Source organism: Falco naumanni, chromosome 16 (assembly GCF_017639655.2).
Source record: "Falco naumanni isolate bFalNau1 chromosome 16, bFalNau1.pat, whole genome shotgun sequence".
NCBI classification, from domain to species: domain Eukaryota; kingdom Metazoa; phylum Chordata; class Aves; order Falconiformes; family Falconidae; genus Falco; species Falco naumanni.
Window position 1 is genome coordinate 5955988 of NC_054069.1, and position 25743 is coordinate 5981730.

Consider the following 25743-nt stretch of genomic DNA (forward strand, 5'->3'; position numbering starts at 1 on the left):
TCTCTAGCCCTTGAGTGACGAATCTGATTTTTTTTTCCATGCTGGATCTTTACTGCCTCCAAACTTAACTGTTTTGGCACTAGAGAAATCCTCTTGTTTCTCCTTCCAAGGTAAATATATTGTATTGCTAGAAATTAGCTCTACCTCACCCACATGACTGGTCTTCACTATTAATCCCAGCTGATGGTAGGGAGGGGCTCTTCTGGGAGGCAGCCATGTGGTGAACATTGAGCACACTGTTTTCCCCTGCTTCTCTCCTTTTCAGACAAGCAAAACTGTTCGATGCTGCCATAGATGTGAACTCCTTGCTGCACTGCCTCTGTGTCTTCTTTTCCAGAAACTCAAAGGCCTGAATTTACAGCTGCAGAGATCTAAAATCTCTCGCAGAATCTGGATGGAATATGGACAAGGAGATGAATAGCAGAAGGGAAGAAAGAGTGAAGTTGGTTATTTTTCTGGCACATGGATGCAATTACACTCAGTGCATTCCAGAGGCGTTCCTTTGAATCCTGTGCAGGTCTGCCTGCTGTTCCTGGGAGAAAGGAAGAAAAAGGGAGGAAAAGTCCCTCTTGCTTGGAGACGGAATGTCTGCGTTTTCAATTCTCTTTTTAGGTAGGTTGGCTTTTTGGTTTTGTTTAGCGTTTTTAATCAAACTTCCACGCGCCCTCTCTGCATGACTGAAATTCATTTCTGATGAGCTAGAGAAAGGGATTTGTAAAGAAAAAACTTTTATGGAAAACTCCAATTTCGGTGTCGTTTGGGTTCTGATGCTTTTCTTGTTGCTTTATTAGCAGGTTGATAGCCAGAGATCTTTTAATATCTGGATTCATTTTTTAGAAGTGGTGGTTAAACAGACTTATTTTGGAATGTATGTTTCTTGTTTAAAGAAGACAGCGCTTTTAAGCAATGAACTAGTGAGGGGCTTGAATGTCTTTAGCAAAACAAGGTGAACAAAATGTCTTTGTTTCAGGCATAGTGTCAAATTTGTTTAACTCTGTTTTGATTTGCTTGGGCATTTAACATTGAGATTTTAAAATAAAAAGGGGGTATTGTTTCCAATTGATGCCTAAGATTAGAAACAGATGTGTTGAAGTGCAAGAGGGAGGAGCTGGGGGGAGAAGGATGGGAGAAGGGAGATAAAGGGGGAAGGCAAGAAATGGGAAGAAAGAGGGCTGCTGAAAAAGGAGAAAGAAAAGAGGTAGAGGTAGACTGTTGGATAGGAGAGGAGTGGAGAATGGGAAAGGAGACGTTAGAGTGAAGGCAGAAGGGCTGAAGAGAGCTGTTTGTTAAAGCCATAGCCTATAGAGAAAAGAGTTTGCAGCCCTAAGGTCTTTGAGGGGGCTTGTGAGACTGACTCGGAAGCAGCCTGGGCTTCTGCATCTCCAGAGGCACTGTAATGTGGTGAGTGAGCTGCTGTCTCCATTCGGCTCACCAGATCGTGCTGACAGGCAGACAGCTTTGAAATCTGTTGTGGTTGGGCAAAAGCTGCGATTCCTGTGTCTTCCTGTGCCCCAGGAACCTGGGTGGTACAGGTGTGGAAAAAGTGGTTTGGTCTTCGATTCCCTGGGAAGAGTTGAGCCCCACAAGGTGGTGAACTGGTGTGGCTGGGCACAGATAGAACAGGCTTTTTTTTTTTTTTTTTTTTGGAGGGGGGGGGACATCTATAAAGAAATGTTTTAGGGGACAGCCCAGTTCCTTAAGTCTCACAGGTGTGGAGTACAGACTAGCCAGATGCCTAGATATCAAAGACAGGCAGCATTTGTAGAGCTGCTGAATAGATTGTACAAAAGGTGGTGGTGTTTTTTTCTCTGAGGATTGCTGTTAGCAAAGGTTTTATCTGTAGGAATGTGACAGGGGGCTTGGACACGCTGCAGAATCTGCAGGGGAGTGCGGGCAGCAGTTTGAACCCCTGCACATCTGCCCTGGCCATTTATGTCTCACTATGGTGGAGACAGCGTTTCAAGAAGACTCCAGGAAATGAGACAGCAAGGTTAGGAAGAACAGATAGGCTTCTGCCAGAAGTGTCTGGGCTGGGTCAGCCCTGCAGAAATGGCCAGGAAAGTGGCTCTGTGGAGCTTGGGAGACAGAAGGGTAGGCTGCTTACCTCACTGATGGAGTCTAATGAGAGCTGCAGTCTTTGATCCACCAACCCTTTTCAGCTGCTGAACATTCCATGTTGAAGGCTTGGAGCAGAAGCAGTAAGCTGCTGCCACAGAAAAGGTGCTTTTAGCTGTGATGTAATGACAAGTTACCTCTCCGTGACTAGTGCTGCTTTTATCTATAAAGCACAATGGGCTCTATCATCGTTATTCTTGTGTTTGGCATCTAGGCATCTCCACTATGCTGGTAATGCATAAACACAAACCAAAAGATGGTCCCTGCCCTCATCTATGAGTCAAGTTTCTCAGCCTCTGTAGTTGTCGTCCAAGCATTGGTGAGGGGAGGACGAGTGGCTTCCCAAAGCTCATGGTAAAACCTGGAATGTCTTGTTTCCTGGTACCACGTTAGTCATTGAACTGCCCCTTGTCTTGCCCTTGCTTTACCTGTCTTGTCATCAGATAACTTGCACTTTCTGCTCTGCATCTAGCTTCATGCACCAATATTAGAAGGGAAAAGGAAGTGTTGTGGTTCCCTGTTCCTAGATTGTCCTGACAACAAAGAGGATGGGGAGTCTGATTTGCTAGCTAGGGAAAGTCCAGCTCATTTTCTGCAGTAAAAAGTTATGAAGTGCCAATGATGGCTTGTTTTTCTTGCTGATTAAGAAAGACTGGAAAAAAGGGTTTAGAGAAGCCAAGCAAACTTGAAAGGAGGGCTGCCTGGTTTGCATTTTCATTATCAGGCATACTAACAGCATGGCTAATATATACAGACCTCGTCTCTTGCACTGTTTACCTCTCTGGGGCAAGTGAACAGCTGTGTGAGGAGGCGGGAAATGAAAATTCATTAGTATTAAGGAGACTTTTAAAACAAGACAAGATGAAAGACTTTCCTAAGTGTGAGCAACAGCATCACCATGCTTACTTCTATAGTAAAGCCTAGGTAAATGAAGCAGGAAGGAGTGAAGGGTGGAAGGTGATGTATGCTAATGTGTGTGCCTACATGTGTGTTTGACATCTGATTCTGCTCTCAGTCCACCGCTCAAATTGTTTTAAAATTGTTTCAAACTCCTTGTGTAAAACACAGCACTCTTGAAAATCAAAATGGAAAATCCCAAGGGAAATATCTGTGATTCTTCACTTCTGAGTGTAAAAACTTTATAACAGCGTGTTGCATTTTCTCAGCCAGTAAAAAAATAGCAACTGCTTTCATTTAAATGCCTTACTGAATTGGTTTAAATTTTCAGGTGCTGTAAGCCTCCTTTGCCTTTTTTCACTTCCTCCAAGTCACTTTTGAATATTTTTAATGAGCTTTCTAACAAAGTAAAAAGTTAATTTTCTTGTAATCAAATATGTTCATATGGGTAGTGCTTGTATGCCTGGTGTTGATGCTGATATTGAGCGCTTTTTCTTCACTTGTTGGCAGGTGTGTGCTTTTGCCCTTCGGAAACTGATGGGTTCAAGATCCAAAGCAGCAGATGCGCCAAGCCAGATCAGTCATCCGGCTATCTGGTGTCCTGCTACTGGCAGCGAACCTTTGTTAGTGTTAGGCGTTGTTCACAATTGTGCACGCTGCATGTGACTTACGATTGTCTAACAAAGAAGTGTTCAGTGTATTAAAATGAGTATGTTATACTGGGATGATGTGGCTAGAGTGGGTGCAACTGTAGCAGCAAAAGTACCTTCTGTACTGATGGAGCTGAGCTCTGCCCTCTAAGCTCTGAGGTCAAGGACTCTCTTACAGCACTGTCCCAGGGGAATACAGCGGCTGTGTTGAACACCAAGACACTCAGATTGTCTCACTGCACTGGGAAAAAGGTTATGGTGCAGATCCTTCCAGTGCCTGTTGGCATGAGGAATCGGGTCTGACAGCACGCATTCGCCTAGGTATTCACCAGGCTTCTGGCTTGAAAATCTGTGATGATACGGAAGCGGCTCTGCAGCATTCAGCAGTGGTAGGTCAGCCTGGGGCTGTGCTCTAGTATACTGACTCTGGCCTTCTCTCCTGCTTTAAGAGCGCAGGCAACCTGCAGCGTGCCCTATCGCATCTCCTTGAGATCCTTCTCCTTAAATCCTTGCAACACTACACTCCAGCAAAGGCAAGAACTGCTGTAGCGTTGTGGTTTGCTTTTATAAAAAAGCACTCCTGCTCTCAGTGAGGTTACTGGGAAGTTTTACCTTTTAGTGGTATGCTTCTACCTGGAACTAGTAAAAAGCAAGGGGGATTGTTCTAAACAACCTGAAAACTAAGCCAATGGATTTTATATCTCTGTTGATTTTCCAGGTATTTCCCAAATTTCTGTGTTTACTAACCGTATATAATATGATTGCTATTTCCTAGTTTTCCCATGACTCCTCTGATGTTTCTTTTTTTTTTTTTTTTTTTTTTTTGCCTTTCCCTATTTGTTTCATGGTGTATTTAGAAGCTTGGTGGAACAAGGGGTTTGCCCCATGTTTTTTTAGCACTTAACAAAACCAGCCTTGGCTCAGGAGTGGAGTACGAAAAGAAAATTCTGTAGCTGTGAAAAGGGGTTTTGTATGTGATTTTAGTATGGATTTCACCTTCTCTTTGTGTTGGTGGATTCTGAAGGAATGCAGGTAACTTCCTGCTGTATTTAGCTCAAAAGACTATTTTCCCAAAGACAGCTTCCTAGAATTGATAACTGACAACTTGTTTGTCATGAAAACTCCAAGAGCAGTCAACGAAACATCAGCTGTGTGCAAGGTTCAGCCTGTTACAATAGTGTGAATTTAGTTGTAGGACAGGGCAAAGAGCTCTTGAATAGAACACTGCTCTAGGAATATGTAAGGAAAGGGAGCAAAGAAAAGCAGTGTGTGCATTTGGCACGCCGGGGGGAATTCAAAGGAGTTAAACATAATTGAGTGCTATCTGGTGGGATATCAGGGTTAACACTCCTCGTGAGACACTAAGATTCTTCTAAAGCCAGGGTGGTTTGTATCAAATGCTTTCTGTCAAGACACTTGATGAGGAATGTCCTATTTTTTTCTTTAGTAGTGCTTTGCTTTGCATGAAGTACTTCAGATTTTAGCATCTAGGAAAAAAAAATGTTTATTTTGGGGGTTATTTTTATCCTTTCTGTTTTTTCCCTTTTACCACAAGCAAGAAAAGGAGAAAAAAGGTAACCTTCCGGAGTGAGGAGAAGCACCATGCCAAAGCTGAGTTGAAATTCTGAAGACGAATTTATTTAATGGAAATAGAGCTGGGGAAGGGGGGAAGGCAACTTTTCTGAATTTCCCATGGAAAACAACTGTCTTTTTGCCTTTGTGCCTACCCTGGACCTTGTCTCCACCACGCAGAATTAGTGGTCTGTTTCTGCAGGGTACTCTGGCCCACTTCAGAAGGACATTTTGTGTAAGAGCAGCACAAGCTTCCCGTAAATGTCATTGCACAACTGGCTTGGAGATATCCTGATGTTTATCCTCAGGATCATAACAAAGGCCCCTGTTTTCCTCAAGGTAAATATAGGGCTTTATAGGCAGGTTTGCAGTCTGGGATTTTAGTTTTCAGGAACTGCCTGAAAAGAAATGTAAACAGTCACTCTTAAAAGCCTTGTGTGTGTTTGAAAAATCTTGTGTGTAAATGTGCTTGCTACACCATACTAAATTGCAAGCGTACATCTAGTACCAATGATGTGGGGTGTTGCAAGCTGCTTTCTGTGCCTTTCCTGAAATAGTTCCCACAGCCTTCGTCAAACTATACCTTAGACTTCTAGCCAAATCAGTCCCCTGTGTTAGCCAAGGCAGTAGCCATTGTTTGTGTATCTAATGTATTTTGCACACTTGCAGAGAAAGCTTGGCTTATGTGCTCACAATATTGTGCATGTCTTGCGTGCACTAACGTGTTACAAAAGAGGCTACTTTGGGTGCAGCGGGAACTTGGTGGTGTCCTGTCTAAAAGATGAATGGGTCTTTTGGGTTTTTTTGTTTGTTTGTTTTGGTTGGTTGTTTTTTCTTCATCATCCCCCAAGCTGTTTTGTTTCTTCATCTGTTTTTAGAAATAGTTAGTTTACAGAAGTAGCCCAGCAAAAACCCAAGGGTGAAGTCAGGTCACTGAGGTCTGTGAATAGATACTCAAATGACAGGATAGCGGAGGATGCAGAAATGGATGTGCAGGAAGCACAACAATGGAAAATGTGTGAAGTGGTGGAAAGTCAATAGAAGTGAGGAGGATATCTTGTTCATCTCTTAGCCTCTCTCCTTCTTGCAGTCTGCTGCTTCAGGGTTGCTGAGTGGAATAACAGCCCACCTCTGCCAGGTTCAGACCTTGCCTAAACCATGCTTTTTCCTGGGCAGAATAGTGTATGCAATAGTGACTGGGAGCTCTAGCAGTGGGTTAGCACCCCAGAGTAAAGCTGGTCCTTTTTCCCAGAAGCTCACTAGGTACTAGAAATAGCAACTGGGCAATGTGAGGAGGATGGCTACTGCCCTGCCTCAGCAAAACACCATTGCTAGGCTTTTCTCAAGCCACTTTTTTGGTACCCTGTTTTCTTCAGGTGACTCATTAGGTAGCTCTACCTTTTCTTTCCAACAAGTTGCAAAGACGACTGAGCAACTGTAAGGTGTACTAGGGTGGTGAAGGTGATAGAAGGTCATGAAACAAGTCCTGTCCTCATCTGTTTCTTCATCTAATCTAGGAAAGCATTTGGCAGTTTAAAAAAGCAAATGTTGTAACTCAGCATTTCTCTTAATGGACCAGACCCAGATTCATGATGTCAGAATGGCTATCCTACAAGAATCAATATACATTACAGTATATTTTCAGCCTGTATCTTCTCCCGTGTAGCTGACATCCATTTTTGTGGCTGGCAAATAAGTATGAAGCCTTACTGTATGTGACTTGTTCCCAACTGACTAGGTAGAAAGGTTGAAGTTCAGCTTGATGCCTGCAGTTTAATTGCCTTCGGTAGGAAAAGGTCAGTGAAAATTCTGTTGTGCTTATAATATGCATTGGCAGAAGAGAGGCTGCTCTCCTGGAAACAGTCTTTTGAAATGGAGCGTGCACAGTTAGAGGCAACTGATGACCATGAGTAGACTGCATTTGGTCTACCATAATACTGCACCGCTGCTACTTTTGTAGCGTGCTTTGTGAGTGCCACACTGACATAAAGCTTTGGGTAACAGTCTAGCAGGACCGTGTTGGGTACAGAAGTATGTAAAGCCCATCTAATAACAGAGCAGGAAGCGAGTCACAGGTGGGTGCACAGAGCCTAAGGATAAGGTAGCAGTTACATGCCTAGAACCCTTCCAGCTTTAACTTAAAGCCATTTTCCTCTTAATATATCCTCAAATGTGGGTAGAAGCAGTGACGGGCACATCATTGACAGACAGCTGAATACATCAGCTACAATTTATCAAGCTCTGAGGTCCTTCGGCTGCCATCTGGAGGGACTTATCCTGACTTTGTAATAAGCTATTTGATAAAGTATTAATAGCTTTTTGGTACCAACATGCTGAGAAACTCCGCTCGTGGTGTGATTGACTGCTGTGTTACCAGGAGAGCCCTGGCAGAAAGAAAATTCTAGGCTGTGTGTGACTAGTCTCTGAATTACTTTGTTCTGCAAATGAAAGAGAAAAAGCTAGTTTTTGTAGCTAGCATATACACCTGTGGAGTAATCTCTTGCAGTTAAGGTGTCCATTGTGCAGAGCCGCTTGGCAAAGCAGAACCTGGAAGCCAGCTACACTAAACGGTAGGTGGGAATCCCCGTCCTTCCCTCTGGTTTTTGATAAAGGGGAATATTTGTATGTCTGTCTTAAAGTAGGTGCGCCAACGTTCACTCAAAAATTGAACTGCTCCTTATAATCTTTAAACGAGGAGCAGTGGCATAGCAAGTGTAATATTGTCAGTGGAAATGCCTCCCAAAGGCTGTTTTGTGGAGGGAGATGGGATGCTTTGCTGGAGTACGTGAAGGTAAAACAAAAAGCAACAGCTCAGGAAAGCGTTAGGGAGTGGTCAGTGCATGGGATGAGAATCTGGGTGCAGTTCCCTGCTCTATTCCAGGCCTTGGCAAGTCACGTTGGTCCTGTAGTTCTTTTTCCACTGCCTTGTGCATTTTACTCTTTGGCTACTTAGGCCGTAAGTTCTTTTGAGCAGAAACTGTCTGTCTTTATGTGTCTGGATGGCATTTAGTACAAACTGGGCTGGTAAAAGAGACCTTTCCAGAACTGGACTGTGGAAAAAACATGGCTCAGTTTCCTTTCCCTCTTTGTGCCTCAGCAAAAATATTGGAATTGGGTAGTTTTCCAGTATTTGGAATATTTGAGAGGTATGCTGGCTGAGTCTCTCACCTTATATAGCTTAGGCTATTTTATTTTTTTTTGTTTCTTAAAGGCTTGATAAATGTTATCTGTAGGGTAGGGCTGCAGAGTACCAGGAAATGGTGGGGTGTTTCTGTGTGTGCAGGGGGAAGTCTTTAATATAGCACAGCAAGCCTTGAATATTGAATTTAAACAGTGTCAGGAACTTCTTTTTTTGTTAAAAAAAAAAAAATAAAATTGCAGGGTTTTCAACCTTGAAGGCAAATCACTTTATGACTTCATTGTTTAAATTTAGGTTTTGTTTTGCGGGGGGATCGTTAGACTTGAAGCAAAAGCCTTATAGCCCAGGGACTGTCACTTCTGATTACTTCCAGTGACACTTCCAATTATTTCCAATCACAATTCCAGGGACAAGAGGAAAAAGGAGCCACGTTCTCCAACATCAGGGCTTTTTTTTTTTTTTTTTTTTTTTTTTTTCTGAACAAAGGGCCGTTTATCAAACCTCTGCAGAAAAAGGTACAGAGCCAGATTTGGAGCGCTGTTGTGGTAGGGTAATTCCGGAGCAAATCTGCTGAAGTGAGACTTGAGGCCAGTGTCTGGCGGGATGCTGGGAATCCTGCTGTGGATCCTGCCTTGTTGAGTAATATTAAGGAAATTGCTTCATTTTCCCCAGGCATTAACTGGCACTAGGACTCATTTCAGTGCAACAACATGCAGCTTCAGTGAACGTCTGCTAAATGCTCTGTGGGTCATGTAAGACATGAGCATGCAGAAGTACTGCTCGTGGAAAGCTAACAGCTTTGTGTGCTCAAAATGGGAAATGAGAGTGCTGGGGGACATGACTGACTTCTTTGTACATGAAGTGCAGAATTTGGTGCAGTGTGTTTTAACCAGCGGTAGTCTTATGAGCTGTTGTGTCCTTCAAAAAATGAAACAACGTGTGATTGCCAATGGAAGCTGGACCACTACCTAATTTTGAGATGTCTCTAATAGCGTTACTTCAAACTGCTCAAGTGTAGAAACAGCCTTAAAATGGTGTCACAGCTTTCAATCACGTTTAGTGAAGCCTTTCATTTCCTTAGTCATACTGCACTAGGCGGTGAGTGAAGCTGGGCCTGCTGGGTGTAGGGGTTATTATTAGCAACTACTTGCTTTATTTGTGTTATAGTAGTCCTTACAGGCCCCAGCTAAGATCAAGGCTCTGCAAACGCTAGGGAGGTCTGTTTTACATTGTACTAATAGATGATGAGCAGCAGACCTGGTCTGATGTTAGAAGCTAGATATTTAGGAACTTGGGTCAATTTACAATGGCGTTGCCGTGCTGGACCTGAGCAATTTTGAAAGCAGCATCAAATGAACGTGCCGCTTCATGGGGTGTCTGAGGATCCCTGACCCTCTACTACCCTGATATGTAACGGTGAGCTGGCTGAATGAAGTTTTGGTGATTACTTACTACTGTTACTGCCATAAATCCCCTGATGTTGTTTCTCAAGCGGCAGTAGTGTTTATTCTGGTCTGCCTGGGCTTGGATGTCACAGAGCTGCCTGTGCCAGCTTCAGCTGCTTTCCTGTGATGGAAGAAGAGTGTGCCTTTTCATAGAACTGATGCTGCTATAGCATACGAACTCTGTGTATTTTTTGCCACCTGAGCAAAAAGCAAGCCCATACGTTTCATCGGCAAAGTTCAGAAATTCAATTCCAAATGAGCAATTTGGCATTATCCTAGTTCTGAAACCTTCAAATTATTCCTGGTAATCAGCTCTGTTCTTGTGGCATTTACTGTTTCAATGCCTGGAGTAGGTCAAATCCATTGCAGACATCCATCACAGAATGTGACCGAGGTGGCATTTGCAGAGAGCTTGGTGCTAATCCCCTAGGAGTCCCAGCATTTCACATCTGGAACTGTTCTACCAAATCCATCTGATCTGGATGGATGTTTCCACAGTACAGCTTTGTCTGTTCTGATGTGGTCTGTGCTGTGGGCAAACCCCCTCTTTATTTCCATTGTTTCAAGCCCTTGCTTGGAGACAAAGGGAATCTTATCCAGACAAAGCAAAGCTTTTGTCTTGACAAATGCTGTGATTTTTAACATTTTTTTTTTTTCCAAAGGGAAACTTTAAGCAATTGCAAGTGCTTTCTGGTCCAAGCAGCATTCGGGATGTCTAGATTCCCTTCCTGGTGTGGCTGGTGAGTCAGTGATCTAGTAATGCCGGCTCCATTTTTAAGTGCCTGTTAGTTATGAGTGTCTCCCTTTCAAGTGTCATAAAGGGTCAGTACTTCTGAAGATGCAAGTCTAGGGATACTTGAGCTTTGTCACACCAACTGTGTGCTGTTGGATGTCCTTTAAGCATTCAAATTTTTGGGGGTGCATTTGAAAATGCTGGTTTCATCTGCTTTGTGCCCCAGCTGCTGTTCCGCAAAGTGTAATAGCACTCACAGATGTAGTAACCTCATGAGCTATAAAGTGCTTTGAAATCACTGTAGAAATGGAGCTGCAGAAGTCCAAAGTGATAGTCTGTTATAAGACATGTCAGGCACTAGTTTAATGGGTGAAGAGTCTTCCCATCAGTGCCACTCGGTGTGGCAAATGGATCCCAGCTTGTCTGGCTTTGTCAGAGTTCCTTCCATTTAGCCCAAGGCTACCCCTGGAGGAAACAGAAGAGACAATTCTGTGGCTGTTAGTTAATTCAGACCCGATATGACCTGGTACAAGAGAAGTTCAAAATTCTGAGCTGCTTTTGCTTTGGAACTAAATGATCATGCATTGCACAATACTTTTCCCTCTAATTACTTGAGCTTGCATCTTTTTCCTATTTAGTAATGCCCTGGGCATGTTGCTTCCATTGTGGGATAGCAATGAATACATACCCATTAGTAAAAGACATTGAATGCAATGGAGGCTCTGCAGTGTTTCTTTCTCTCTCGAGTTGTCAGCGAGCATCTTCCCCTGCCCCTCTTCTGTGAAAGCACCAGAGAGAGGAGGAAAGCCAAAACGAGAACGTGAATGGAACAAACTGGGTCTTACTGCACCAGATGGAACTATTTAGGATATTATTTTCTGGGTTGTAAGTGCTCTGAGGCAGGGACTGTTTCTTTGTTGTTCCCTACAACACTGTAGACTTAAAAGTTTGCAAAGCAATGCAGAATGCCTTAAAACTAGTTTTCTTCCTGCTTGCTGTCTAAACCAGCCAGATACCAGTTGTAATTCTGGAGAGTAAATTCATGTAGTGACAAGGAAGAAAAGTTGGGAACCCAAGATACCTGGACATATGAAACATCTGAATAACCATTCAGATAGGGTGCTGAGGGTGCTCGCTTATTGTGGGCTTATGTACATTGAGCTTATTCTGGCTGGATCACAAAGCAGTATCTGCTAGCAAGGTTGTTAGACTTTGCTAATGGTCTTAACTACTGAGCAACCCTGTAGTGTGCAGTTAGGATTATTGGACTTCTCAGCACCTCTGGATTTTAGCATGTTAAAGCCACAGAAGAAAATGTAATGGAAATCTATCTTACAGGCATATCTGAGAAAGCTTTGAGATCCTGATGTACACACACTGACAGGGATTTTCGTGCAGCGTTGCAGACAGAACGCTGCCCCTCTTCAAAGGTAGAAGGAAATCACAGGCAGCGTTGAAGATTGCTGGAGTATATTGAAGGGCAGAGGATTTAATTGTTCATACACTTGCGTTCATTTCAATCACTTGAGTAAAAGCTCTCTTTCAGAAAGTCAGCCAGGAGTGGTTTGAAGGCCTCAGGTGGTAACAATCTCCCCACAATTTGTCACCAAGACTGTATATCTTCTGAATAACTGGAATATTTCTGGATTCAGTTCTTACAGTGTCTCTCCTTATCTTTGCCTGAGCTCCTTGTGCTTCTTTTTAGTTAATGCTGGCGTGGCTAGCAGAAGAGATTTACCATAGCATGGAGCAGACTTGTGCCGCACCTTGGGTGCTGTGCACCAGATGTTTCTGCCCAGTACTCGGGACTAATTCCAGAGCTTTATCTGTTAGGCCTTGAACACAGATCCTTTAGAAACCTTTCTGAAAGTATGGTACTTGGGCATTGTCAAAGATGCCTTCATAGTTTCATCAGTCCTTTTGCATAAGGAGACATTTAAATATAGGAAATTATAAATACTGTTCCGCTATATTCTTCCCTTGGTTTTCTCAGCTTCCAGAACAACTTGTACGCTATTTTTTTTTAAAGGGAAGGAAAATGTTGCTTAGATTCATTCTCTCTTATTTACCTCTCACCTTCTCCTTAGAAACATTTTTAACCAAAAAGATGGGGAGAGCAGTTGACTATTCATGCATGTAGAAGATATTTTTTTTAAACTAGCCCCTTAGACAATATTGGCATTTCGTCATTTTTCTCCCTTATTAGGGGCTCTCTGAGGGCTACTGAAGATGTGCACTGCTCCCTGTTCCATTCTGTTTCCAGAAACCAGTGCACTGATAATTCATGCATGCTTAGTTTTACAGAATGTAATATTGGTGTATGGTACACCCTACCTTAGCTCAGAAATATGTTAAGTGAACAGTAAAAACCACAATTGCTTGCTGTAAGTGATTTACTACTGCTGAAACAGCTATTCTGAGCACTTTCCATATACTTCAAAACTGTCACTTAATGGAGTCTGTGCTGGGCGGAGGCATGTCCTTTACTTTGGCAAAGACTCCCTTCCCTGAGGAGAATCCTTTGAATTCAAATACTTCTTATCATTTTGCAATGGCATATGACATGTGTGAGAGCCTTGCCCCTTCCTGTGCCACTCCTGCCTGTCTTCCCTACTCACAAAGCAGAGTTGCAGCCTTTAGTGTCATACCATGTGCTGCAAACCCCCGTGTGCAGTGACGTGCGGAATTAGACTCTATAACTCGAAAGTTATAAAGTAGGTATGTTTATTGCGCGCAGATGCACAGGGGATCGCTCCTCCACAAGCGTGCATACCCGAAGTGACGAACCATCCCACATTTATACAATGAAACAAATTAATATTCAATTAACGCCTATACATATTTGTTACCTAAACCCCGCTTCGTATGTTAATTAGCTTATCAGTCCGTTGCCTGGAATGTGGTGGTCTTGCAGGTTTGTAGGTGATTCATGTTCTTGTGACCATCCGTGACCATCCGATCTTCTCCAGCAAGGAGTGGTGATTCATGTTCTTGTGACCATCCCATCTTATCCAGCAAGGAGACTTAGCACTCCCTCCCTCTAGATAGCATTGGAATGTCTCTCATCCTTTTCTCATTCTTTTTTTAATAGCCCCTTTGTTAGAGGAAGAAGGGCAGGCGTCTCCCCGTCTCCCCTTTGTTAGAGGAAGAGGGGCAGGCGTCTCCTCAAAACTGTAGTTGTCTCCTCAGAGCTGTGTGCCTATGTGACCAGACACCGCACCCATGACTAGTCACCATACCCACATTCCTTGAGCAGACATATACAATCACAATCGATGTCCATTGTCCCCATTTCGCACTATTTCTCCATATCAGCAGCACGCTTTGCTTCTGGCTATAGCTTTCCTCTTAGTCCCTGTCCTCAGGGTTGTCCTCTCAGTATTTCCTTTTCTGCAACCTTGTGCGTGGAAAAACCTAACCTACCCAGAGAAACAGCAACTTCTGGCGTCCTTCAAGGCAACGAGACATCCTTTGAGTATGCTGAAGCTCTTCTAACGCTCTATGCGTATCTTCTCTTGTGGTTTTGGACTTCATAAGCCTTTGATGGGGTCTGGGATGTTTGCTGTAAATCTCCGGATTCTGGCAGTGTCATAGCAGTGGGGTGGAAAAGCTCTCTACACTGAAAGCACCTGGTGTAGTGAGTTTGGCACAGGAACATCTTTAGCCCTTGGAAGGGAAATTAATTTCCTGTTCCTGCAAGGGAGGAGCTTGTTCAGGGAGGAATTGGCACTGCTTTTCCATCTTTGCTGATGATTTAAATGCTTCTTCATTTTTTATGATGATCTTGTATAAGCAGAATGGAGAAAAAAATCCACTAAAGCAAATAAATCATGTTTTTCTGAAGATCTGTGTAGAGTAGATCAGAACTGAGCTCACTCAATGCTCTCTTCTTGAAAAGATGTCTTCTAGCACCCTTTCAGTATGGGTCTGCCTTGGCAGTATGATCTAATTGCCCTAGATTTAGATTTGTGACATTCTTGGCTTTTATTGAGTATACTCAAGTCTCTTCATCCCTTTATGCCTTCATGTCCCAGCCCCAGTTAATATGACTTCTGTTGTGACACTGGGCCGTAAATGCTTTGATTCATGAAGGGGAGACACAGCATGTGATCTACTTGTTTCTAAAGACTGATAATCTTATCAGCAATAATCTTATCAGCAAGTGAATGGTGCATGATAGGGTGGAGACTGTTAAAGGGTCCCTGACTCGCTCTCTCTGGATAAGGTGTATGAGTAGCCAGGTTTATACTGGGTCTGAGTTATAGGAGGAAAGGACAGGAGTAGCTATATACTCCTGATCTTGAGGGAATAGCCCTGCTCATTGCTTTAAATCATTCTGGGGTTTTATTTTTCTGTGTCAGCACTGTCAGAGCCTATAATCCTCAAGCAAAAGAGGCCATCCTGCCCTACCAAGAGAAGGACTTAGTGTGGAATCCCCTTCAGCAAGGATGTGGCAAGCAGACTGACAATGTAAAAGAAAGGAAAAATATCCTGAGCCAATATGCATAAATTAGGGCCTGAATATGATGCAGAATTAAAAACAAAACATGAAGAATTCTCCTAAGTACAAGGAGCTGGTGGAGCCACAGAATGGGCAGCTACTGCCAACCATGCATTGTAACAGCAGTGATTGAGCAGGTTATGCATTAACCATCGGTTATGTTCACGCTATGCAGACAGGGAAGACTTGATGTAGCAGATAAATGTTATTTCTGCAGACATTTTGAATAGCAGTCACTGTTCATATAGTCTCTATGTCCCCTTCCAATCCAGAAGTAGTACATAATACATGAACATTCAGAGTAGATGCCAGGGAGAATGTCTTAGGCAGCTGTGAGAGATTAAAGATACCGGAACATTAGACTTGCATCAGTCCTGAGCTGTGCTATGAACATCGAGACAAGCTGGCCTTATGGCCAGGGGAGCTTTGTTCATTACCTGGCTTTCTGGTCTCCTGGAAGACTGAGCACAGTTCCCTTGTGCTTCTGGTGTAGGTAGAGATTTCTTGTAGAAAGTACAGGGTGACCATGCTTGTAAAATGGCATATAAAACTTGGTAGTATCTTTATAGCACGAGAGTCAGAATTGTTTGTGAGAGATGAAGACGGGAATCTGTGGTTTTGCTTCCAGTTCCGGTGGTGACTCTAGTCTATTGGAATGAAAATTTTCACTGGTAAGGTTCAGATCTGTTGTTCATTAGCTTCTCATCTCAACTGTAATCCCAGTAGGTGGTTGTACAAGTCCTTTTGGAGCCTTGGTTTCCCCATCTGTAAAAAGGGAAATGTTTCATTATTTATTGTGGTTTATGGTCTTCAGACAAAACAATGCAGAGTATTGGTAAATAGTTTCACTATGGTTTTTATCAGCCTGCCCTTCCCAAAGAGCTTATAGCTGCTGTCTGTTTGCATTTGTATTTTATGCCAGTGGGATATAACTGTGCTCTGACAGTCAGCTCTTTCAGCATTTAGGGAAGAGGAGTTTGAAATCTTCAGGAGCCATACAAGTCCTTACTTCAATTCTTTATAAATTTTGTAGGAAATACACTCAGCCATACTTCCTAAAAGAGGAAATGCTTGAGTCCTGTCTCCTGTGTTTAGAATAAACAGAATCCAGATAATTTAATCTAAAAGGAAAACATTCTTTTGAGGATAAACAGCCTGAATAAAACATTTTTGAGCAAACCCATGACAATGTCCCTCCCTTTGCACCACTCCCCCCTCCCCCCCCAGCAGTTTCTATCCTGAAGGGTGCCAGAAGCAGCTGGCTAATCAAGGGAATTGGCCTCACCACAAACCAGACTGTAAATCTTACTCAGAATACCATTACACTTGCTTCAATCGTGCTGGTACCTATAATCTCCCCAAATGATCTTTGAGGATCAATTGGACTGTGCAAGTGGGCACATCTTACTTGGCTTATTCTGCATAAATGTCAAGTAAGACCCATTGCCTGGCAGACAGATAGTCTGGGTTTGTTTCTAGATGTTAATGAGGGCCAGATGCAAAGACTTGTGTGGTCTGGGGCCGATGAACTGCTGTTATCTACACTATGGAGCCGTTGGGTTTCTTTTCCCTTCTCCACTAGGCAAGCATAATAAACTGTTTTCAGTGTTAGGAAGCTGTTGCAGCCTTTCCATTTGCTGAGCTTGCTGGGCTGAAGAAAAACAGGAGGCGGAGGCCGAGAGGGTAAACTCAGGCTTGAAACAGGGAAACGAAGGGTGAGTATCTCTTGTCACTCCAGATATGGCAGCCAAAGAGCAAATAGGCATGTTAATTGTCAGTGCAAGATTTGCACATTAAAACACGTCCTGGACAGAATGCCAGCATCTAATAAGCATGTGTTACAGAATAAGAGGTACGAAAAGGGATAGGATACTCACTTAGCCTGCTATCTTGTTTACAGCTATTAATAGGAGCTGGTTTGAGGGAAAGAATACAGGAACAGGGTAAAAAAGGGATTCTTTCCCGGCTAGTTTTTTCCTGATATTTATAGTCAGCAAATGGCTAATGTACTTATCTAGCCATACTTCCTACTGTGGCCCATAGGTTTACCACAGTTATTTATGCCCTTGACTCAGTTCTGTGAGCTGTCACAATTGCATCAGACTCTGACAGATGCCTCGGAAACTCTACGATAATCCTCATAAGTATTTTACTTCTTACATAGATTCAGCCAGTGAGTCAGACTCCTCCTGCCTGAGAGCAAATGTGGAAATACAGAGGTAGGAGCTACTGGCCCAGATGAGACTAACAGTTTATCTAAATGACAGCTTCAATCCAAAATGGTCCAGTATTAGATGGAGGTGGAAGAAAGCACACAACTGACAGTATGTGGAATCACACGCTTATATGGGAAACTTGCTGCTGAATATTAAGGAAAATTATGTGGTTATATACTTGAAGAAATAAATCTAATGTAATTTGTGATTGAGCCTTATAAATATCTAATGTCTTCCTGAACAGAAGTTATGTACTTTGAATCTCTTTTAATGATGCCAGTATCAGAAATGGTGGGACTACACCTCTCCAGAAGGGGAAGGTGTAAGCCTGTTTAAAGGACTGCTGACTCAAGTATTGCTTTTGCTGTTTTTGGGTTGTGAGAAGGGACAATGCGCCTGGTTTTGCTGGTACTGCGGGTGTACCGTTCTGTTACAAGCCCACTGTGACTGCATGTCTGTCTTTAATGGATTTTAAGTGCATGGCAGAAGTACTATGAGCAAAGAGGAAAACTGTATATTTAGCATATACACATCCTTGACACGTACCCAGCTTGCCGTGCAAAAGAGGGCACCGATCTAGGCAGGAAATTTGCCCAAAGTGTGTTTCAGTGTGAGCTTACTGGGATTTTATGGGAAAAATGTTTTGTGGCCAACATCTGAGTATAAATAAAAGGCATGGAAACTAGCTGAGTGCACAGGTCTGAACTGCTGAACTTCAGTGAATCTGATGAGTCTGCTGTAGTAGGGAAGAGAGGCTGGATCATTTCTCAGATTGACAGAGGAATTGAAACAAAAATCGGCTAGAGAACCTGTTGGAGTTTGAGCTTTGGCTTTGTGGAGAGTTTCCCATAGCCCCAGGTGGTTTTGTGAAGAGTTGGCTTTCCAGATCTCCCTGCAGCCTCACAGCCATGCCCTTTTTCTCTGGCTGGTTCAGGACAGAAGAAATGTGTAAATTGGAATGTGATGTTTTGTTTAGGAGCTTGTGCCTGGGTCAGGGTAAAGGTCCCTGCAGTAAACCCCAGGCACAAGGCTGCTTTTCAGTTTGTGGAAACAATGCAGCCCAGCAGGGTTTAGCTGGAGGAAGGAATGTGAACTGTTTAGGACTAGGAGATGGCTCTGGGCTGTGCTTGCTGCCAGATATACACAAAGCTCTGTCAGAATGTGCTGTCTGGCATCTCTTGGCACCTCTCATGTTTTACCTGCTTACCTTTCATAGTAAATGTTTTGGGGGGTTTTTTTGAGCACCAATGTGTCCGGGTGAACACAGACACAAGGATGACATGATAGACAGTTTGTCCAGATCAAGGGGTAGGGTTCTGTGACTGATTCCCTGTGAAGAAGGAGAGAATTAAACACAGTTGTGTAAACCCCACCCTCGGTTCTGAATGAGCCCTGGATCCTAACATCAAATGACAGCTGGGTCTGGTTCATGCTAAACCTTCCCTGTCCTTGACGGAGCCCAAGATCAGGACAGCCACTGTTGTCATTATTAGATAATTTCTCAGAGGGCCCTGTAATCTAGAATATAGGGGTCTTTAAGAGCCAGTAGCTAGAAGTTGAACCTTGACAAATGCAGGATAGAAGCAAAGATTCAAGGACTTACCAGGGAGTTTGATGTGCCACTGAACCAGTCTATTAGTGGAGCAAGTAGGGCTATTTCTTGGAAAGAGATGCTAATGGAACTGCAAGCTGTCAAACTGTGCAGACATCATGGTGATGTTCTGTGGTTTCTACACTGGAAACCTGGATGATCAACACTTGCCTTTTCTGGCTTTGAAAATCTATTAAATGCTGCATTCCGTTCTTACGATTGTATTATGGATTGAGACTTAATTTGGTAACATTGATGGAACTGTGCACTTAATGTCCCACTGAACTGTTATGGGCTTAAAATAGGCATTCTGAAGTACAACTGCAGTAGTTCCGCAGAGCTGTGTAGTGCATTACCATTAAGTAAGGTGGCAAGTGCAAAATTCGGGTGGCAAATGTATATCAATGATGAATGGACCAAGTCAGTTCCGAGACTCTAAAAAAGACCATGCAGGTATCAGGCTTGCTTTCCTGTTTCTATGTTTTCTTTAGTTTGTCTGCTTAAACGTATTTTCTTAACCATCTGAGTTTCATATTAGAATAGATGCCTGACTTATCCTCAGTCTTATAATTTATTCTAAAGATATGCATGAGGCTTCTTTTGTTGTTTTTGAGAAACCCCATGGGGTTTGAGGCTTTGTTAACCTCTCCAGCTAGCTTTTTTTAAAAAAAGCTCAATAAGCAGAAGTTTATGTCAATTTTTCCTGTTGTTTATACCCACAAGTTTTTTCAGTCTGAATCAAGTCTTTAAAAACAATTGACTTTCAAATAGCTGCTGTATATCCAGAATCTTGCATTAAGAGGAGGGTGCTTTAATTGCTTTCCAGAGTAGCAGGCAACAAGCAAGTACTATGCATATGTAGATATAACATATGTTCTTTCATTGCTCCTCTTTTTGTATATGTTCTATGCTGTTTCTTTTCCCAGCTATCTGCTGCTTCTCGGTCTCTGCCAATGAGCGTATAAAACGAGGGGAATTTGAATCAAAGTACAGGCTTTAAAATTTGCAATATTTGAATGGGTTTGAAATTATGTGAGCGGTTAACATCCCTGTTCTTTTGCAAAAGAGATTCAGCTGTCCAGTTTTTCCCCAGCCACTAGATAACCTAAAGATTTTAAGTCTCAAGTCCTCTTACATGAGTTTCCTCATCAGTCTCAATTTGCCTGTTTGTATAAAAATATACACATATTTTAAGATACCCAGAATCATGACTGTCTTTGTTCTGTACTCCTATGCAGCATCTAAACAAAACATATCCTTGTCTGAGGGCTTAGCCTAATGTAAATAATATCAAGCTGCCATGTCTAACAGACATCCTCAATTAGCCAAATTATATAGTCAGAAAAAGAAGAGTAGAAGCAAATTTTTACTAAGTTGTAATTTGGCCCTAAACATGAAAGCCTCAGATGCTCTTTCTCGACTGCCTTGGCCTTTGAAATAGTCAGATTCACCACATCAAGAGCCTTACAATAGTAGGGAGGCACCAGGATGCTGCTTGTGTTTGTCACATTTTATTTTTGATTGTTTATTTATTTGATCTTAAAAGTTCTTTGGGGGAATCTCTTATCGGCTCTAAAATGTGGTTGCACTAGTAAATAAGAAGCAGTGACATTAAAAGCAATTGACATTAAAATGTTGTGACATTAAAATTAATCATATTTGATGGATGTTAGAGACTGAATTCACGAGGCTCCCGGGTTGATGTTTTAGCAAGTTTTGACATTCATTTTCCCCCTCGGTTCCTGCCGCAGTTGCGTAACTGCCCTCCCCACCCGCTGGTCCCAAAACCTTGTACGGGGAAGGGATGCTGGTTTGGAAAGGAGAGTCTATTTTTGTGGAATTTGGTGCTTAGCAGTTTGGGGTAAGATGGCTGTTCTAGTCTCCATCCGGTGAATGAGTGTCATTCTCAAAATCATCACAGCACTGGTGACATTGGTTTCTTAATCAGCAACATGAGGCTGAAGATGAAGGGGACCACTGGGATGTTTGCAGGAGAGCTGCAGATAGAGTTGCTCTGGAGCGTTTGCTCCCTGTGCTAGGGCAGTTCCAGGCAGAAGTCTTGCAAGAAAACCTGGCTTTTGTAAGGCGGATAGGGATTGGTTTTGTTGCCATTTTTAGTAATAATGGAAAAATACTTAGGTTTTGTAACAACTGCTGGAGGTTCAGAAGGAAACACTGTCAGTTGCCAGTTCTGCTCATGTGGTACCAGCACGAAGTGAAAAAGAAACTGACAGTGTTTTTCTTCAGGACCTGGAGTTTCTCAAAGAGCTGGAGGGGGTGCGGTATGACCTGACACCTGTATCTTATGGCCAAGTTCTTCAGCAGCAGCCAGGAATATGATGAGTGTTAGTATTGGCTGATGGCTGGTCGCTATTCCTGTGCGTACTTTGTGAAGCAAGAGTCAGGTGAAATCAGAGCAGCCTGCTCCTCTCCCTTTGGGTAGCTGAAGCTTACCTAGAGACGTTCCCTCCGAGCAGGGAGCGAGAGAGATACGCAGTGTTTCTTGTTTCCAGTATAACACTTTCCAACATCCTTTTTTAGCAATGTGAAGCTGGAGGGGCCTCAAAACGAACCAATGTATTGGGCAAGAAGCCAGCTACCTCCTTGCAGCTTGAGCTCTGCGCTGGCTTCACTTTCTGTCCTATTTGGAAAGTAGAAGCAATGAGCTAACATGAGCTGTGGATTTATTTTTTTTTTCCCTTTCCCACTGTGGTCTGTATAGGGTGCTAGTCTTTGAAAGTCGGCACTGTGGGCATATATATATTTTTTTTTTCCATGGCCTCTTCTTGGCACTGAGTGGTAACTTGCAGGAGATTCAACATAACTTTCATAAGAAGTAAAAAGACTGCCATAAGTTAATTTAGCTTGGTTGTAAGGAGAGGCACTGAGAATTGTGCCTTCTGCAGGCGGTTTGATTTGGATTGACCCTGTGAATTGTAGATCTTATTCCCAACTCTGCCAGATTCCTTCTGACCTTGGTCAGTGTGTCCCTAGTTATCCATGGGCAAACTGAGCTTTCAGTATCTGCTTTTTTCCTTTGCAAACTGAAAACAGTGATACTTAGGGGGTTTGCTAAGGGGCTGTGAGAAGAACATTGTGGTCTTGGCATGGGGAGGGTCAGTGAGAGGGTTGCGATTTTGTCTTTTTTATCATACAATGTGCATGGGTCACCCTGTGGAGTACCAGTAGGGGAAGGTAATGTTATGGATGTTTTTGCTTACGTGATATGAAACTGGTTAATTGACTGCTACTGGATGAAGTCCATAAGGTTTAAAAAATGTAAATAATTAACACTTTATCGAATATACTATATTTCCTTTTCTTTGCGCTCTTCTGTTTCTCTTTGGTGATATGCAAGTCCCAGAGGAGTAACAGGTAAGCTTGAGTATCCAAAATTTCTGGATGTGCAAGGTAACACAAGTACCTTGTGTACAAACAAGTTACAGTTGAGATTTTTTTTTTTTCCATGGCTGGTTTGCAGAGGTGTTAAAGACGTGCAGCTGTGCGTACCCTCAGTGAAGGGTATGAGGGTGAACAGCAGCTTGGGGAGGTAGAGAAAGACCAGAGTGATCAGGTTAGACGGTGTTTTTTAGCTAGTCTTCCTTCTGACTGAAAATGACGCCTTAAAGTGGGGGGAGAAGCTGTGTCAGCCCCTACTAAAGAAAATGGGTTTTCCTAGAGAAGCCAAACCAGCAAAAACCCATGAGTACTGCAGAAACTAGCCAAATATTTTGGTGGCTTTTTTTGTGGCAATTCTGGCTCAAGAACATTGGGAATTTTTTATGACAAAATTAACCCACTGGAATACTGAATTGCAATAATATAAAAATTTCAGCTTGTGGGAAAACACTTTTGCGGCTCTTGCAGAGAGGGTACCTCCCTGCAGACCTGGGTTTATACGCATTCCCAGGATCACCAATAGGGCATGAAGATGAAGGAAGCAAACTGGAGAGTTTGAGCTCCCCAGTTATTGCTTTGATTCCCCAAATCAGAGCATTGCTGGATAACATGAAGTGCTGTGCAAATACTAAGGTTTTGCCTAGGCACGTTTTTTGCTTTGCTGCTTTGTGCTGCTTTCTGTGGTCACTGAATGATGTAGTTATTTTTCTGGCATTTTGAAATACAAAATTCAGTGTGCCTAATTAAATATTGGGGAAAACCTGGTGTTAAATAGTTAAATAGTATATTTACTTGCAAGTTCAGGCAATCGAGAAATAATATCAAATGATGGATCTGATCAGTTACAACAGCTTGTTTTCCATCATGTGGAGAGAGAAATAAAAAAAAGCTGGTACTGGAGTGAAACTGGAGACAGCTGTGACCTGCTCACAGATACTGTCAGCAGTAAAAGAGGTTGAATTGGCCAAATAAATTATGTGCTCAGTTATCCCCACAGACCACACATGCTAGGATAGCTGGGGTACGCTGTAAACGTGGCTGACAGATGGCTGCCAGACATTACAATGGACTTAATCATCCAAGACCCCACCACCCCAATCGAGCAGCTGTGTACACAGTTTGTGTCATGGTGGCTGAAACCAAGCTATGGCATTTAGAAACTTCCCTGGAGCCAAGGCAGTGGGACAGAAGTATTGTATGCTTTTTTTTTTTTTTTTTTTTTCTGGGCAATCTAGAAGCTGCAGTGAAGCAGGAAGGTGTAAGGCTTATGGAACAGGCCTCGAGTCTCATGGGTCTCTCCTTGACCTGTGGTAGGACTTCGAGCTTGTCATAGAACAGTATAAATTGGAAGGGATTTCTGGAGGTCTCTGGTTCAAAGCAGGGTCAGCTTACCTCAGCCTCCTCAGGATTTCAACCAGTCCAGTTTAACAGCTGGAAGGATGCAGATGCTACAATCTGTGAGCCCCTGTTCTGGTGGTTGACTCTTCCCATAGTGAAATGTTTTCCTAACACCTAACCAGAATCCCCCTTTTTAGAACTGGTCTATTGTCTCTCATTTGCTTGTTGTGCACCTCTGAGAAGTCTGGCTCTGATTTCCTCTATCATTTTGCTGTTCCCTCTGTAAGCTTTACATATGCATCCCTGAGGCATGCAGGTTTTCTTACATAAATTGAAAAGGACAGAAGTGAGGTGTAGAAAAGCTGCAGCTTGTCCAGAAAGCCTTACTTCTGCATCAGGGCTTGAGGTCCTTTTCTAGCTTGAGCTTTCCTGCCAGGAAGCTTGGATGAATTTCCTAAGAACTCCCCACTGTCAAGTCTTCCCAAAATCATTCGGTAGAAATTTTTCCTCCATCACTTCTTGTCAGACTGCACAGACCCGCAGTGCTCTCTGTTTCCATGGAATGCCTGTATCCTTCACTAGCTCTGGAGTCCTTGTATCCTGTAGCTTATGTCCTTTCCCCTTGGCAGATAAAATACCGGGGGTTCCGCAGGACAAGGTGAATGCGAGCCAGCAATGTGCCCTTGTAGCAAAGAAGGCCAACAGCATCCTGGGCTGCGTTAGGAAAAGTGTCGGCAGCAGGTCAAAGGAGGTGATCCTTCACCTCAACCCAGCACTGGTGAGATCCTATGTGAAGTACTGTGCCCAGCTTTAGGATCCCCAGCGTGAGACAGATACACTGGAGTGAGCCCAGCTAAGGGCCACAAAAACGATGAAGGGACTGAGTGCCTGCTTGGAGCGGGACGTTGGACTAAGTTATCTCATGAGGTCCCTTCTGATCTCTGCTATCCTGTGGTTCTAAAGCTGTTCTGATACAATGGAGATATCAGGAGTTTATGGTAGGAGCTACAGATACTGTTATTCTCAACAGCAGCTTTAAAAGTGGCTCTGAAAGGTGATGCGCATTTGATCACAACAAAATCCAAAACAGTTGTTCAAAAGATAGGAAAAACGTAGTAAAGTCTTTTTTTTTCTTCTCAGACTAGGCTTTTCTTCAACACTTCACAGGGTTTCTTTAACATCTCCTGTTTGATGAGTCAAGGCTGTCGATAGAAGCACTTCTTGATGTTGAGGAAATCAGTTGGTCAAGTTGTAGTAGGAAGCTCTCTGAAAAAGAACATGGGAAAAGTTCAGTGATGCTTTGAAGTTGGTCAGACCTCTTAGATAAACTGAAAAGGAGGGTAGAAATTCAGAGTCCCAGCGGTGGAGCTGGTCATGTGTGCTATCCATTCCTCCTAGGCTTACTTCTGTATACTTCACCTGACCTTTACAGTATGTTTCTTGATAAGATGCCTGACCTTTTCACATCCAGTTAGCAAATTTGTTCAACTGTTGCCTGAATCCCACTTTTACCTCCTCCCCCACCAAACCCCTCTTCCTGTTCAGCATCCTGGAAACATTGTGCTTGCTCACCAGAGCTCAGTGATGTACTGTTGCTCTCAGACAGGGCTTGTTTTTTGGTTGTTGGTGTCTTTTTTTTTTTTTTTTTTCGCTTTCAGAAGGCTGATACCCAATGCCTGTTTTTACAAAGGGCTCTGCCTTGCCAGTCTGTCTTGGGGCATCCCTTACTTCAGGAAAGGGACATGTGCCAGAGGAGAACTAGATTGCTCTTTTGAGCAAAGGTCACAGGAATATTTGGCAGGCATGATGCTTGCGTGTTCTCATTCAAGGTTTCCCCTAGCAATGGCCCTAGGCTTTTGCAGATTTTGTTGCTTTGCAGAGCCCTTGGTATCTGCAAACATGCAAAATATATGTAACACACATTTCAGCTGCTGGCATTGGAGCTCTATGCTGAGCAGAGAAGAAAATCTGTTTCCTTACCAGTCTCACGCCTGTTGCAGAGGCAGTTTGATAGAACCATTAGAAACAAAGTAGTTTGGTGTGGGTCGGCTCTAACAGATTCTGAGCTGTTTAACTCTGGAATAGTACCCTTCCCTGTTGTCCCCCCAACAGTTTGCAGGTTTTATTTAGCTCAAGTAGTACCGAAG

General features: G+C 43.0%; 1 protein-coding gene across 1 annotated transcript in view; it reads left to right on the plus strand.

Annotated features, from left to right (window-relative positions):
* Positions 1-216: 216 nt before the first annotated feature.
* LOC121098334 (CXADR like membrane protein) overlaps positions 217-25743 on the plus strand; it is a 44966-nt gene continuing 19439 nt past the window's right edge. Inside the window, exon 1 of the mRNA XM_040616209.1 lies at positions 217-612. Within this exon, the coding sequence (XP_040472143.1) occupies positions 585-612 (28 nt within the window). The 5' untranslated portion in view covers positions 217-584. The remainder of the gene's footprint in view (positions 613-25743) is intronic.